Here is a 16,271-nt window from a genome sequence, read left to right on the forward strand (position 1 = left end):
TATATATCAAAAAATTCATACATATAATGTTTAATAAAGTTGTGTCCTAGAATTAAGGAGATGAATTGGGCTTTGGGAGTGGAAAGAGTGAGTTTTAACGAGCTAAGTTAAAAAATTTATAAAAAAAAATTGAGTGATCTATGTCTCAGTTGGAATAGCCTAAACTAGAGCCGTCTTTTGTAGTTTCAAAATAAGATTCATATTCCGATTGGATTCATTTTCTTCTTTTTTAACTCAAAACTCAACTTGTACATTGTTGAGCAATGATAGAGTTTAGGGGACGGCCAACATGGCCGACGATCCATCATTCCCCGGAAATTTGAATGTGCAATTAGCCCACATTTGGCTAAGGAAACAACCGAGGAGGTTCAACAAACCTTTTTTTAACTGATACTGTTCTTTTAATGTAAGAATGTCAGTAAAATGTTATGGGGGGTTCTTAGTGAAGTAGCCAATTCTAGCGAATATAAATTTTGAATATTTTAAGATTATATGCAGAATAATATTCATGAATATCATGATGGAAATGACTCGGTCTAAAGGTTCTAAAGCCATGCATATATATTATTATATCTTGTTTAGGGTATTTTAAAATTCTCTTGTCGTGTTGCTTGGAAAATAGTAGCGTAAGAAATTCGTTAAGATGACAAATTTTGGCTTCAATTTGTTACCCATAATATTTTGTGTGGCAGGTGTTGGAGGTCCAAGACCTTTCCCCTTTGCGATGGAACCCATTTGAAGCACAACAAAGCTACTGGGGATAACGTTGGACCTTTGCTCTTGAAAACTAAATAAAACGAATGTTTGCTGAGTACTAAGAAAAGCACTCATTTTGCAAACTATGTGTGTTTCCGTAATTTCGAAATTCAGACGAAGATATTATGTTAGTTAATTGATTCGATCGGGAATTAAAGTTATACATGAGGGAATTCTGGTGTTGTGGGAATACTTGGGAAAGGGTTTCTGGTTTAATCTTTATATATATATAAATATATACAAGTTGATCAAATTAAAAGTTATCGTATTGTTTGCTTCTCGAAATTATATTTTGCAAGTCCCTTTCAATCCACAGTACCAAAATAGATATCCGGCTATGAAGATGCCTCATAAGTCATAATCCACATCGTGCATATTTAAGTTCTGAAAATAGGCGCCGGTAACGTTAAATAACAAGTGATTTGACATGCAATACCTTGGAATTATCGATCCCGACTCCAAGAAAAGCTGGGTCCAGCTTGTTTTTTTTTCTTTTTTTACTTTTTTTACAATTCTTTTATTAAATAAAAACTATTTTCCTGCTTTGGAGGCTTAATTTATAAACGATCCATTTTATGAAAAGTGGCAGTAACTATGATTGAAAAAGTCAATTATTAAATTTTCATGAAGTACAATATCTTGTATCTACTACATGATTTTCTGAAATTCAGATCCTTTTATTAACATTACTCTACTTACGATATATTTTAAAATATCTGATAAAAAGCTAAATATATATAATGTTTAATTGTGTCACGAACCCAACAAAATCTTGCGTAACATATACATAATACACACAGTTTTTTTGTTTTTAAAAAGTCTTTTCAAAGACATCAATACCCTTAATCTTGATTAATCAGAACCTAAACTGAAGTGATTTCTGATAGCAACCCAATTTCATAGATAGTACTGAAGACACCGCATATTTTAGTGAACTCTCCAACCTCCAATTTGTAAGTTTTAACCCAGAGTTTCAGCCAATATGGGCAGTCTTCTTTTTGTTTCATCATCAGTTGCCTTTCTTGTAATAAGTTCCTTTGCTACAAAATCTTACCTACTAACATTTCTCGGGTTGCCGTTCTACGTTATCTTGGGATTCATTGTATCATCAATAATATTTTATATTGGAGAAGTGGCCTCTGGTGCCGGTCGACCCCCGGTGGCTGGACATATGCTGAATCAACTCATACACTTCAAAAGACTTTTCGATTATCAAATTCCTCTGGCCAGGAAGCACCACACTTTCCGTTTGCTCACAGACTCACATAGTGAGATATACACCGTTGATCCGGATAATGTGGAGCACATCTTGAAAACCAATTTCCGCAACTATGGCAAGGTAAAATAGCTAATAAATATATTATGTATTTTTGAAATATTAGATGAAGTAAAAAAAAATCTCCCCCCGATTTATTTAGGCATTGATTTTTGTTGAACTTAACATGATGTGGGATGTTTAACAAAGGGGGATCACCATTGTGACATAATGAAAGATCTATTCGGGGATGGAATATTTGCCGTGGATGGAGACAAATGGCGTTACCAGAGAAAACTTGCAAGCTACGAGTTCTCAACCAAAGTGCTCAGAGATTTTAGCAGCGATGTTTTTCGCTCTAATGCTGCTAAATTCGTTAACAAGATTGGTGAAGAAATCCGAGTTGAATTACAGGTATGAACTTTGATGTCATTTTCATTCACTAGATGGTGTATCCAGTATCCATCTACGTAAATTTTGACTTTTGAGGTGTCACAGGATTTGTTGATGAAGACAACAATGGACTCGATGTTTAAGGTGGGGTTTGGTGTAGATCTCAACACCCTGTCGGGTTCGGATGAAACGAGCAACCAATTTATTAAAGCTTTCGACGATTCCAATGTAATCATATACTGGAGATACGTAGATGTTCTGTGGAGAATCAAAAGATCTCTTAACATTGGCTTAGAAAGAAATCTCAAGAATAACATCAAGATCATTGACAATTTTGTTTACAAACTGATCCAACGCAAACGAGACCAGATGAAAACTGAACAGGTTTTGCACGAGTTAAATACCTATGAAGTTGATGCTTAGGAGAAATTTAGATACAAAAGTGCACTATTACTATTGAACACAAAAAGAATTTTTTTTTGTATTTCATTAAAAAAATATGGAATTAGTTTTATTTTTGGATGATATCTCCCAAAAAAATTTGAATGAGAAACTAAATTTGAATCTGTCTTTTAAATTTTTAGATTTTTTTAGAAATTTTCTTTAGCTTCTACTTACTGCAAAAAAAAATGTTTTCCTAATAAAATTCTATCAAAAGACTAGAACATACCTTTCTTTTAATATAAAAACAAATTTATTTATTAAATATCAACAATTTATTGTTTTCTCCGTTAATTATAATGTTTTTTAGGGTTCAAAAGAAGACATACTGTCGAGATTTCTCAAGAGTGAAGAAGAAAACATGAGCGACAAATATCTGAGAGACATAATTCTGAGTTTCATAATAGCGGGAAAGGACACTTCTGCCAACACACTTACTTGGTTCTTTTACATGATAAGCAAGCATCCCGTGATTCAAGAAAAGGTGGCTATGGAAGTGAAGTTAGCCACTGATATTGAGGCAGCTGATGGATTATCTGTCGACGAATTCATATTCAAATTAACCGACTCCGCCATTGACAAGATGCAATATCTACACTCAGCTCTTACAGAAACTCTCAGGCTTTATCCCGCTGTTCCTCTGGTAAGCAATATTTGACTCTGCTGTAAAATACGAATTCATGACGACCTACAAATTTGATGGGCCGGGTTTTTCTACCAAACAAGAGATCAGTTGATTTGGTTTTAATTTCTTCTCTCGATCTTAATTAGTACATTACATTATACATATATAAATATGTAAGTATCAAATACGACGCAGGATGGCAAGTTTGCAAGTGAAGATGATATTCTTCCTGATGGGAACAAGATAAAGAAAGGAGATGGGGTGGCTTACATGCCGTATGCAATGGGAAGAATGACACATATTTGGGGAGAAGATGCTGAGGAATTCAGGCCTGAAAGATGGCTCCAAAATGGTGTTTTTCAAACAGAAAGCCCTTTCAAATTCACTGCATTTCAGGTCAGCATGCTCTCAGTGAAATGTCTTTTAAGTATTGGTGTATTTATTTAACACTAGCTGATTATTACTTTGTTCCTACTTCAATAGGCTGGGCCTCGAATTTGCCTGGGGAAGGAATTTGCTTACAGGCAAATGAAGATACTTGCCTCCACTCTTCTCTTCATTTTCAAATTCAAACTTGTGGATGGAGACGAGGACGCTACTTATCGAACCATGTTTACGCTTCACAAGGATAAAGGGCTGAATTTGCATGCAGTTCGCCGCTGATACATTTGAAATTATAGTAAAGTCGTATTATAGTAAAGTCGTATCGATAAAATAGTCAACTTGAGTATTCAAATTTTGATTTTGGTATATTAAATTTTAATTTTTTGTTGTTTTAGTTCAATCACTGATGTGACTATGTTTGACCGTCACACGAATTATCAGATCTCACTCGATCATCTGATGGTAGTGGTATATCACATTTTTAATATTTATTCGTAACGTTGTTTTAGAATTTACTTAATTTTTGTTCAAAATACTATATATTATTGGGGAATCAAAATATCTACCGTGGAATTAACATCCAAAGTTTTTGGATTAAGAATAATTTAATTTTTTATACAAAATATTAAAATTATTGTAAATATTAGGGATTCTTCTTTTCTAAAAATAAAAATCCAAATATTAGCTAATTTCGATAAAAAAATAAAGGCCGATGGGCCACATGGCTTACTTTTATGGTTAAACAATGTGGGCCATTGACCAATTTATTTTGAGTAAACCAAACTGAGGAGCAAATGGTCCAACGTAACCCCACATGGTTCATTTTTTAAACAAAAAATCCAATTAAATATCATATTTTAAAACAATTAATTTATTAATAAAAAGTCTATTTTTTAAAATCTATTTTTTTAATACATATCCAGTGCTTTATACAGAAAAGTACCAAAATCCATGTTTCATTTACTCACGAGTCCCCGCTAGCTTAGGCACAAGAATACCATATTACCAAAAACTTTATCCTAAAAGTCAATAATAATCTTATCTATTATATTATTAAAATAAAAAATAATTATTTCTCTTCATTTAAACGACCACAACGTGAAGGAAGAAAACTTTTAAAAAAATTAATGTAAATTGATGCAATTTTTTGAACTGAAATTTGAATTCTAATCGGTGACAACTTAGAATGAATTTATCAAAATTAATAAGTAAATAAGTATTATTTATAAATAATTAAGTACCGTAAACACAAGTATATGGTGTAATCGGTCCTTTAAAGTTAATCATTGTTGAATAAGATAATTTGTGTTAATGGTCGATAACTAGAAACAGTACTGTACTACAATCAACGTAGATCGATAAATAAATCAACAATAATCTACATAATTCTGATATGAATCAATTGCAAAAACACATGAAAGATCCATATCAAATAATTTCAACGCTAGTCATTATTGAATAAGATCATTATCGACTTTCTGATAAAGTATAATCGACGTGGATAAGTAGAACCTCAATAATCTACAAGTACATCTTGTATTATGATGAGAAATCGAATGTAATCGTAACTCAATTGAAATTGAGTAGTCTCTTGTGAGACGGTCTCACGAATCTTTATTTATGAGACGGGTCAATCCTACCGATATTCACAATAAAAAGTAATACTCTTAGCATAAAAAGTAATATATTTTTTATGGATGACCAAAATAAGAGATTCGTCTCACAAAATATGACCCGTGAGACCGTCTCACACAAGTTTTTGCCACTGAAATTTATGACATATTTCAGTCAAAATAAAATCTGTTTTTGGGAGGAAAGATCGAGAAAAACAAGAAGGATTTCAAGCATTTGATTCACGATAATCTACATTTCCCAATATTTTTTTTTTAAAAAAAAAAGACGTAAAAGTTTGACGGATTATATGGGTTGGATGGGGCATCTCACTCGAATTTACCTTTTATTCTCTTTTGACCTTTTCTTTCCAATAGCTTGTTTGTTAAGATAATGCACTGCTTTTTGTTTGTTTGTCCATGGGAATTTGTTCTTCTTTGTGACGGGAAAGGGAAAGCATTTCGTATACCAATTTTGTTTAGGTTTCGTTTTGAAGGCAAGGTTACGATTTGGAACAATTTATTTGATTTGAGAAAATATTCTAAGAATATTGAATTTTAATGTAGTTTGAAATTCATCATAATTAAAACACAGACATTTTTTTTCCATGACTCAAGATATATAAATATAAAATATTTAATTATAATCTACTTCATTTAAAAAGATTCAACATGAAATAATGTTCATGCATGCTTTCAATATTATTTATTATTTATCATCGATGAGATGTTTGAGTTTGTGAAGTAAGTGAACGTTTGACTAATAATTAAAAATGTGATTTCCCATATCAATATCTTATCAGGTGAACTTGTGACACAGGGCTTGCTCAGTGCGGTTTACTTGACTAGTGTGTTTATAAACTATATCGCGAGATTTTGACTAAAAATTCTCTTTCTTTTTTTTAAATCTAAATAAAAGAATTCTCTTTTCTTTTGAGAGAAAACTTAAATCCCATAAATATTAGTTTGAGTTTGTTTACGGTGTGTGTTATGCTCCCAAAATAGAAGAAAAAATAAACTGATTGTAAATTTACATTTTATAATGCATGAGTTCGCGTTTTTGTATTGCGAGATTTGACCATAATGTGGAAAAAAATACACGTAAATGAATAACTTGAATTTTATTTTTGGTTGTCGAACTTTAAAGTACAACCATGATACTGTGGTTCATTTGAAAGAAGTTTATTTTTTGCTACACAATGATTTCCGAAAAAGTGAGTTGTAATGCTTTGATTTTATCAGAGTAATTTGGTTATCTTACAGATGAGAGTAAGAATTAATGTATAAATACACATATTATCACTCTTTTTAATTAAGGCGAAAACTTGTGTGAGAATGTCTCACTGGTCGTATTTTGTGAGACGGGTCTCTTATTTGGGTCATCCATGAAAAATTATTACTTTTTTATGCTAAGAATATTATTTTTTATTGTGAATATCGGTAAGATTGACCTGTTTCACATATAAAGATTCATGAGACTATCTCACAAGAGATCTAATCTTTTTGTTAATATATCCCTAATAACTATTATCGAAAAATATAAAACAATTTTTTGAATAAAGATAAAACAGAAAATTTGTTCGTTAATTTTTATTTTCCAATTATTTTTTAATCTGCGTAAAAAAAAACTGATCTACCTAATTGAGACGAAAGTAGTATTTAATTATTTAGCCCCGATTACATTAAATTTAAATCTTGAAGAACAAAATGTTGAAATCAAAATAAACCAGAAGTGACTAACTTAAAATCTACCAAATTTTTTTGTCATGCAAAAATGACCTAAACATTGGAAAGGTCACGTAGCCACGTGAATATGTGATAGGCAATTAATTTTTTTCTTTATAACAATATATTGATATTATAGTTTAAGAATTGATTGGAAAATAATATATTATAATAATTAAATAAACCAAAAGAAAAATAATCCCAACCACCCCCCAACTACCCTTTTATCTATGCAACTACATCGATTAAAGAAACATTTGGCGGTTGGTGAGTATTGGGTCTAATTAAATTCGAAGGCAACGAATCTAGTTCAGATATTTTTATTTTTTTTATTTTTTTTTAGTTTTAGTTCGAATATTTGTTTAGCTATTTTGAACTCCAACATCATCATGTAAATTAATGTAATGAAAATAAAATTTTGTTTTGAATTTTTTGAAGATCAATCTCTAAATCAGAATATGATTAATGACAAATAACATCAACTTTGTCAAGTGAGTGGTTTCGGGGACAAATGAAGTCATATTTGAGTATTTTCCAAAAACTTGTATAAGACGGTCTGATATCAATTTGTGAGATTGATCCCTGAATTCATTAAAAATTAATATTTTACTGTGAGAAATATTTTTTTCACAGTGTATATGAATTGATTCGATACGATATAACTGTTTTAGATATATTTTGATTGCATCGTTATAGTAAGTTAATGCGTGTAAATGAGATTATATTATATATATATTTTTAATTTCACAATGTAGAAAAAGTTATAAATAACTCACGTATTATGTAATTGAATAGATAATTACACCAAAAAATTCATATTTTCTTTTATGATGCGAGAATTTGTTGTCGCTATCTTTCGATGTGTATTATGTAAACTCTCAGACTAATGTAATAATATACAAATCACGCAAGCCAAGTAAATCGTATTGTAAATCGTATTGAACAAATTCCGTGTGACAAGATGATAACTAACCACACATTCTTCGAATTCACCAAGTACCCATTCAGGGCAAAAAAAATCATAATAGTATTAGATGAATGAGACAAATACTACACATAAAAATGTTTATCTGAATATATATATAAATAATAAATCATAGAATCAATTTTATGAAAAATATTTTTTTATGTTAAAAATAATATTTTTATTAATACATTGTCATAGTAAAGTAGCATCAGGAGACACTCGCAAAAAATTAAAATATTGTGTACACAAATAATGAAGTTCGAGACTTTGACCCTCAAATGTGATATCCAAGATCACATTCACCAAAAGTCTGAATCTTGAAAGAGAAGCCGAGTGAATGAGTCAGTGATTAAAGTTCAGCCGTATCAGTTATCACTCATCCCATTTTGCTGCTCGGTCTCGCTCTGTTATGAGTTGTTTTCATTGAAAACCGCAAAAAACTGCTGTCGAAATTACTATTATGCCCTCCCGTCAGCCTTCTCCGCCGCCGCCGCACCTGACGAGCCATCTCGTGCCGCCTCTCGCCGGTGGGCTGACGGCGGCGGTTACTTTACTTCTGTTTCTTGCCCTCTGTTTCCGAAGGCTTAGCAAGAAACGCACCGTCCCTGCAGCTTCGGACACCGACTCCAAGAAACCCCCGTATCAGCTTTCTTACTCGCTCCTTCGCCGCGGAACCTCTCGTTTTTCTCCCTCCCACCGCCTTGGCCAGGGTGGATTTGGCTCAGTGTATCAGGCCGTCCTGAAGGAAAACCGTCATCTGTCCAAAAACTCTACCGTTCTCTTTCCCGTCAATCGTGTCGCTGTAAAGGTTATGGACTCGGGTTCTCTACAAGGTGAGCGTGAATTTCAGAATGAGTTACTTTTTTCTTCCAAGATCGACTGTAAATATGTTGTTTCTGTGATGGGTTTTTCATCAAATCCTAAGAAACGCCGCATGCTTTTAGTATATGAACTAATGGAAAACGGGAGCTTGCAAGATTGTCTTTTCCATAAGAAAAGTGAGGTCTTGAGGAACTGGGATAAGCGATTTTTGATTGCCTTACATATTGCTAAAGGGCTCGAGTATTTACATCATTACTGCGATCCACCAATTATTCACGGTGATATTAAGCCGAGTAATATACTGTTGGACGAGAGCTTCAATGCCAAGATTGGTGATTTGGGACTGGCTAGGTTCAAGGTGGAGGAGAACAATATCTTTGAAGTTGAGACAAAGAAGGAAGGTAGTACAGGGAATGGGCTGGAGGATAATGGATCCATGGTGGAGGAGACGGAGAGTGTGATTACTGCTAGCGGGTTCGAAGAAAGCCACAACATTCATGATCTTGGTGCTGAGGAAAAGTCGCCGGAGAGTGTGATTGTGAGGATTGAGGCTTCACCAGAGGCGGTGGTAGGGATTGAGTTGTCACCAGAGGCAGAAGCATCTCCTGTCGTAACGCCTGAGACAGTAGCTGCAATGTCTTCACCATGTGGTTGCTTGGAGAAAATAAGTCTCTCGGATGGGAATATTGACGTGTTTAGTGTTGAGAGTGGGGGTGAAAAAAGTGGTTGGAAGAAGAAGAAGAAGAGTGTGACGGGGAAAGATTGGTGGTGGAAGCAAGATACAGGAGGGGATGGTGAGCCCGGCAAGGTGAAAGACTATGTTATGGAATGGATTGGAAATGAGATCAAGAAAGAGAGGCCAAAAAGTGAGTGGATGGGTGCTTCCTCGAGCTCTGGGGCAGCTGGTAAAATGGAGAAAAAGAAGAAGAAAAGAAGACAGTTGGATTGGTGGGTGGCAATGGATGTTGAGAAGAATGTGAAGAAAGAGAAGAGAAGACCAGCAAGGGAGTGGTGGAAAGAGGAGTACTGCGAGGAGCTCGAGAGGAAGAAGAAGAAGAAGAAGAAACAAATGCAGGGGTCAATAAGTGATGATTGTTATAGTGATCACTGGTGGCCAAGGGATGATGAATTGTATGTTGACAGGAAGAAGAAAAGGAGTCGGACCAGGAGTAGTAAAAGTAGCATGGACTGGTGGTTGGATGGGCTTAGTGGCGAGCTTTGGAGAGCACAAAAAAACAGTCATGATTCAGTCAGTGGGGAGATACCAAAGAGCGGTGGGGTTAGTAGCACACCGAGTATGAGAGGAACTGTATGCTATGTAGCACCAGAATATGGTGGCGGAGGTGATGTTTCTGAGAAATGTGATGTTTATAGTTATGGAGTTCTTTTACTGGTTCTTATAGCAGGGCGTAGGCCACTTCAAGTGACGGGGTCACCACTGTCGGAATTCCAACGAGCCAACCTTCTATCTTGGGCTCGTCATCTTGCTCGTGCTGGAAAGCTTATTGATTTAGTTGATCCAAATGTTCAATTGTTGAATAAAGATCAAGCCTTGTTATGTATCACGGTGGCGTTGCTCTGTCTTCAGAAATCCCCGTCTCGTCGGCCTTCAATGAAAGATGTGGTGGGAATGCTGTCTGGAGATTTAGAATCTCCCAAGCTACCCGTTGAATTTTCACCATCACCTCCGTCTCACTTTCCATACAAGTCTCGTAAGAAGGTTCGGTGAGTGCCAGTTGTTGCCTAGTGTTCACTGAGTTGAATTAAATTTGTTGCAGGCCATTGTTTGTTTTTGTGAAGTGTAAATTATATATGTAAAGAAACACAGTTTAAATCAAAGATGTTTTTTTATGAGATTCTTTTCCTTTTAACCATGCAATTTAAGAGTGGAGGGCATATTAGCATCTGTAATAGTATTTCCTATACTAAATTAGTCAATTGTGCAAATAGAATCTCATATCCATTTGCTATTACCAGCACAAAACAAGAACACTTACTCCTAAGAACACTGTATTAAGATCTGTGTTAAATTGCCATGTGTTGTTACTATCACGTATGAAACGTCTTCCAGAGAGAAAATGTTTGTGCATTACTCATGAGGAAAATTTTCTGCGTAAGTTCAGGTGACCACAGAGGAGAAATAGCCAAGGTGACAATGACCAAAATTAGCACGGAGCACTGAATTATCAATTTGGCTGTCTAGCCTGCAGCTTAATTCCATTGGCTTGGTTTTGTTTTCTTGGTTTAAAGTGGAAGGAAGGAAACTTATCAGTACAATAAAATATTGGACGATGACAAAACCAGTGGGTTTCATTTGTCTGCATGGTTTGCGGGTTTGGTTCTTAATGTTTTGACTAGAATCGTTTTTATTTTGCATGGATTTAGCCTTAGACTTTCCTGATAATCGACTTCCTACGTTTAAGTTTAAATGTTGGAACCCCCTTAATGCGATTGTCAGCAGCTTTTGGTATTGCCTTGGGTTTTTCTTAACGAAGCAAATGTAGGTTGGACGTCTCATGTTAATAGACTCGATGCTTGGAATTCATCATTTAGCTGCACAAGTTGTGGTAGATCAATTCCTGGCCAGTGTTTTTTTATTTAAGCATCGACACATGCAGAACAAATTTCAACCAAGACCAAGTCTTGGAAGCAATGGCCNGTTGTGAAAAATTATCTACCAGTTTCTTGTATTGTTCGATAACATCGAAAAGTTTGACATAGAATGGTGAGTCATTGCCGGTGGTTTTTAAATTTTAACTTTCATTTGTTGAGTTCTTGAGTACTTTTTCCCATTCCATTTTGAAGTCTGAAGTTTGAGGTAAGACGTTTTTCAAGTTAATGCAATTCTTCGTCGAATGATGATTGGTTGGGAAAATTATTTTGGCTGCTTTGTTGAAACTTAAGCCGCTTCTGCTTGGTAAAAAAACATTAAAATGTACTTACTCTCTTAAATTTAGCAGAAGTCTGCCCACAACGAGTTCCAGCAGGACCCTCCACAATTTTCCCCGAAACTACATACGATGTTTTCTTGTAATCAACTTCACTTTTAACATGGCCTGCACACTGAATTCTGTTATTAAATTAAATCAAAAGATTACAATTCAGTAAGTTAATTGTCATCTAGTAGTCTGTCTAATAGTGAGGAATGTGCACGCCTAACAAAATTTTCCCTTTTTTTTCTTGTTTGTGCCCAAATGCAACCCCTGCAATTGTATGCATACGGGTAGTTTGTTTTTGTTATATTTTGAGACAAGATTTTCATGTATTTTTATGAAGTTATGCTTGTTATCTTACTCAAGTTTACGGCTCAATCGCTGATGGATGGTTAATTAATTGGGTCATATATACAAATTATGCCCCGAGCGAGACCCATGCGCGTTAAACTCTATAAATTTTAAATTACAGAAATGAACGATGATGGTAAACTAACATATAAATTTAATAAATAAGTTAGTTCAAGTAAAACAAGCAAATTAAGCCCTGACGCCTCCGTGAAAACCATGGCCAATATGCCACCGATAGATCCCAACGTTGACCCCTACGGCTACCTCGGAATCCTCAAAAATTCCGACAATTCGATCACACGGGCTATAGAACTTTTCACGAATTCTCCCGCCTGTTCCGATCCCAATCTTCCCGTACTCAGTAAGGATATTACCATCAATCCAGCAAGTAATACCTGGGCTCGCGTGTATTTGCCTAAACAATATTGCGATTCCAATCCCAAGGTTAAGCTACCACTCCTAGTGTACTATCATGGCGGAGGATTCATTTTATGCAGCACAGCGAACTCCAGGTTCCACGAGTTTTGCTCAGACCTCGCATGCTATATCCCGGTGATAGTCGTGTCGGTGGAGTACCGCCTCGCGCCGGAGCACCGCCTCCCCGCCGCGTACGACGACGGGATTGAGGCGTTGCACTGGATCAAAACCACAAACGACGAGTGGCTGACGGAGTTCGCTGACTTCTCACGGTGTTTCCTCATGGGCGGGAGCGCCGGCGGTAACATAGCGTACCACGTCGGGTTACGTGCAGCCTCGAGCGGCGGAGATCTGTGGCCGCTGAAGATCCAAGGGCTGGTGTTGCAGCAACCATTCTTCGGTGGGGTGGAGAGGACAGCATCCGAAGTAAGGCTGACGAATGACAAAATTCTTCCATGTGGTGTATCGGATGTGATGTGGGAATTGGCGTTGCCGTTGGGAGTTGACCGCGATCACAAGTATTCCAATCCAAGGGTTGATATTCAGGCAGAGGCGTTTGAGGAAATGAAGAGCCGGGACTGGAGGGTTTTGGTGACGGGATGTGAGGGAGATCCGTTGATCGATAGACAGAGGGATGTGATGAGTTTATTGGAGGAGAATGGAGTACAAGTTGTGGGGAGGTTTGATGAAGGAGGCTGTCATGGGATTGATTTCTTTGACAAATCAAGATCTAAGATCAGTGCTCAGTTGCTTGGTGATTTGATTGGATTCTCAGTTTGATTTAGTAATCTTAACATGTGTGTTTTAATAAAACTTATGTGGATCATATCCAAAGAAAGTACTCATGCTTTGTGTCGTAAGATTGTTGAGTTAATTTATATCTGCCAATTCAATGATGTTGTAATAGTTCAACTAAACATTTTGTTATCTTCACTTTGAGCAAAACTTGAATTCCATATTGCCAATACTTGTGAAACCGACCCTTTTATTTTTTTTTTTAATAATACCTCAAGTCCGTGTTTATATTTCTTGTTGTAATGTTGTGTGTTTAGAGAGAGCGGGATTCTGAACCCCTGCCTGGCTGCCTCTATATTCCTTTCCTAGCTATGACCATTATTCTTTTCATACGAGGAAGTGAACATAATCTGGAAAGCATACTCGCTTGTGTGATTCTAACATATTGTAACAGTAGATACGATAACAACATAAATTCTACTTACTGTAGTTCATTTTGATTAGTCAACTTTAGATTGAATTGACTCAATCTTGAATATTTTTTTGCTTAAATACTATGTTCTGGAGACCAGCCCAACGGCAGCACTGGCTAGCGGTGCTCTGATAAATGCATCACAGCCAGATGGTACGTACTGTGCATCCACCAGTAATGTATTTAAGCAAAATGTGCAAACAGCACCCCGAACGGTGAAAACCACATCCTTCTACTGACGGAGAAGGAAGGGGGAAGAAGCATTTATTTGTTAAAAACAGAAAACAACAATATTTGAAAGAAGATTATGTCAATCTGTTCAAGAAGAGCTAGTCATTACAAGAACTTCCAAGCCATACAGATATGAAAATCATCTAACCCATGATTTTAATTTTCAAAAACGGTAACTAAGCACGCATTCGAATCTTGGGTTCTATCTCAACACTTTGACAGAAGTGCACACTTGACACTGAGCTATACTTAGAACTGCAAATTTGTTATTATTAACGTCGTTACGTTTACTTGCGAATGAATAATAATTTGTGGTAATTAAAATGCTCAAGAGGCGTTAAGTATGTGTGTTTGGCCAATAAACAAATCCGTAATCACCTCACACCAGGTAAGTGAACTTTGACTTGAACTTGGAATCTCCATTAGATCTAGATGATCTGCTACATTCGGCCTTGATTTAAATTCACCCTACACAAACACAATTTAATATAATACGGATGGAACAAACAGATGTATAAAATTTTAATTACCTTTTCAGTTAATCTTGCATTTTCTTCTAGCAAAAGCTTTTCCTGAAATTGCAAAAAGAAATAAATCGCAAGAAATTATGTATCATGATTATTGGTCAAACAATCATTTACTTTACCTATGTTGTTGTTCTTGTTATTATATATAATATCATTGTAAAAAAGATCTAATTATGTTAACCACAATGCCATTAAATGTAGGGGTGGTTGGACAGTTTCCTCTTGATGAGGTACCAATATTATACCATGTGTGACATTGTTTTGTTTAAGGTTTTCCAATCAATCTGCTTTCTTTAAAAGTTAGGATAGACCAAAAAATATTGTCCTCTATTCTTTAATATTAGTGGGTGTGCATTCTATTTTTCCAACATGTAATTTTAATATAATTTTGGAGTATCAAAGGTCCACTGCTTGCTTGTTAAGGATTAATATTTTCTACTTTGAATATAAACCCAAGTTACCCAACAACCTTGGAAAACGGCCATACGTCTCATCCGTACGCTTTTTTTTTTAATAATAAATCATGTTATATATAGATACATTAATCGTAATTTTTGGAAAATTAATTTCTGTCGAGACATTATGTAAGATTTGAGTTGTATTATTGGTATATTTTTTTACGACTTAGTCGAATGTTTCCTACAGTCAGTGGGCCAGCAAAACTCAGGCCCTGAAGCCCATAATTTCCAAGACGGGCTTTGTGTTGGGTTGCTAGGATATGGTTTTTAATAATAATAATAAATGAACCGGATCGATTCAAAACAAATTCTTTAACCAACTTAATTTCAGTCCCTTCACACCAGGAAATCCCCTCAACAGCCAATATTCGACAGCATAGACTTGGAAAATTTTGTTTTGTTTGGGATACTGTTGCTCGAACCGAGAGCTGGCTGATAGCTCCGGTCCGGCCCCAATTAAGATCAACTTGGACGAATTTTTTTATTGGGATTAATCAGATAATCAATCATTTTGGTTAGGTACTTCATGTTCTTTTCTAATTACTTGTCTAGGCCTTCTCACACATCCGAGTGGCTCAAACCCGTGTGTACAGATTATATATATGGCTCAAATTAATTGGGTCAACATTCTTTATATTCAGGGGAACTCAATAATTTTCGAAATTATGACTCAAATTAATAAACTTTTAAATAAAGTTCAGACCATTGCGATGGATTTGTTATTACTTATCTTCTCAATAAATATTTGAAAATGAAATTTTGGAATATTTTCAGTTTAGAGAATAATTTAGTCAGCTTGATTGCCTAACTTTCCATAGTAAACTCTTGGACTTGGACAGTCTCTCATTTAATTAATGCATTGCATCCCAATTCCAATAGGTACGTGCAAAGAAATTACTCTCCTTTAATTTCACTTTCAATTTCAACATTCTTTCACAACACATGCATGAATGTAACACAAAAACTCTTATAAGCTCATAAATCTTCAACTCGACTCCAATCATGAAATAATATCATATTTTATGTCTAAAATTTTACTAAATCGTCCATCTCATGGATATATCCATGAGACTCTCATAAAACGCCTACTCTAACTATAATATATACAAAATGTCAAAGGGTTATTTCTCAATATTTTAACGTAAGATCGATATTTGATGATATTACTA

The 16,271-nt window shown here is 35.2% G+C and overlaps 4 protein-coding genes and 1 long non-coding RNA gene across 5 annotated transcripts in view; 4 read left to right on the forward strand and 1 right to left on the reverse strand.

The window, feature by feature from the left end:
• Positions 1–946, forward strand: part of LOC140959714 (CDGSH iron-sulfur domain-containing protein NEET-like) — a 1,821-nt gene extending 875 nt beyond the window's left edge. Inside the window, exon 2 of the mRNA XM_073417699.1 lies at positions 693–946. Coding sequence (XP_073273800.1) covers positions 693–795 — 103 coding nt within the window. The 3' untranslated portion in view covers positions 796–946. The remainder of the gene's footprint in view (positions 1–692) is intronic.
• Positions 947–1,449: 503 nt separating this feature from the next.
• On the forward strand, positions 1,450–4,157 carry LOC140960151 (cytochrome P450 704C1-like). The gene is made up of 6 exons (XM_073418300.1): positions 1,450–2,095; positions 2,222–2,425; positions 2,510–2,788; positions 3,156–3,488; positions 3,666–3,866; positions 3,954–4,157. The coding sequence occupies exons 1-6, from the start codon at positions 1,739–1,741 to the stop codon at positions 4,131–4,133; spliced, it is 1,554 nt and encodes a 517-aa protein (XP_073274401.1). The 5' UTR covers positions 1,450–1,738; the 3' UTR covers positions 4,134–4,157.
• A 4,257-nt stretch (positions 4,158–8,414) lies between these two features.
• LOC140959469 (receptor-like serine/threonine-protein kinase At4g25390) lies at positions 8,415–10,834 on the forward strand. Its single transcript, XM_073417298.1, has one exon. The coding sequence runs from the start codon at positions 8,617–8,619 to the stop codon at positions 10,705–10,707; it is 2,091 nt and encodes a 696-aa protein (XP_073273399.1). The 5' UTR covers positions 8,415–8,616; the 3' UTR covers positions 10,708–10,834.
• A 1,586-nt stretch (positions 10,835–12,420) lies between these two features.
• Positions 12,421–13,638, forward strand: LOC140958887 (carboxylesterase 1). Its single transcript, XM_073416475.1, has one exon. It carries the CDS (start codon positions 12,479–12,481, stop codon positions 13,457–13,459), a length of 981 nt encoding a protein of 326 aa, XP_073272576.1. The 5' UTR covers positions 12,421–12,478; the 3' UTR covers positions 13,460–13,638.
• Positions 13,639–14,354: 716 nt separating this feature from the next.
• Positions 14,355–14,723, reverse strand: LOC140960369 (uncharacterized). Its single transcript, XR_012172156.1, has 2 exons — positions 14,648–14,723; positions 14,355–14,585 (listed from the first exon to the last, which is right to left on the reverse strand). It is a non-coding gene; the product is annotated as an uncharacterized lncRNA (long non-coding RNA).
• Positions 14,724–16,271: the final 1,548 nt, after the last annotated feature.

Source organism: Primulina huaijiensis, chromosome 15 (genome assembly GCF_012295235.1).
Source record: "Primulina huaijiensis isolate GDHJ02 chromosome 15, ASM1229523v2, whole genome shotgun sequence".
Taxonomy (NCBI): Eukaryota; Viridiplantae; Streptophyta; class Magnoliopsida; order Lamiales; family Gesneriaceae; genus Primulina; species Primulina huaijiensis.

Excerpts from the sequence above, each read along its gene's own strand:
- LOC140960151 (XM_073418300.1), top strand. The coding sequence starts at position 1,739 with ATGGGCAGTCTTCTTTTTGTTTCATCATCAGTTGCCTTTCTTGTAATA. Across the intron at positions 2,096-2,221 it reads ATTTCCGCAACTATGGCAAG|GGGGATCACCATTGTGACAT; the intron begins GTAAAATAGCTA and ends TGTTTAACAAAG. Across the intron at positions 3,867-3,953 it reads TCAAATTCACTGCATTTCAG|GCTGGGCCTCGAATTTGCCT; the intron begins GTCAGCATGCTC and ends CTACTTCAATAG.
- LOC140958887 (XM_073416475.1), top strand. The coding sequence starts at position 12,479 with ATGGCCAATATGCCACCGATAGATCCCAACGTTGACCCCTACGGCTAC.
- LOC140959469 (XM_073417298.1), top strand. The coding sequence starts at position 8,617 with ATGCCCTCCCGTCAGCCTTCTCCGCCGCCGCCGCACCTGACGAGCCAT.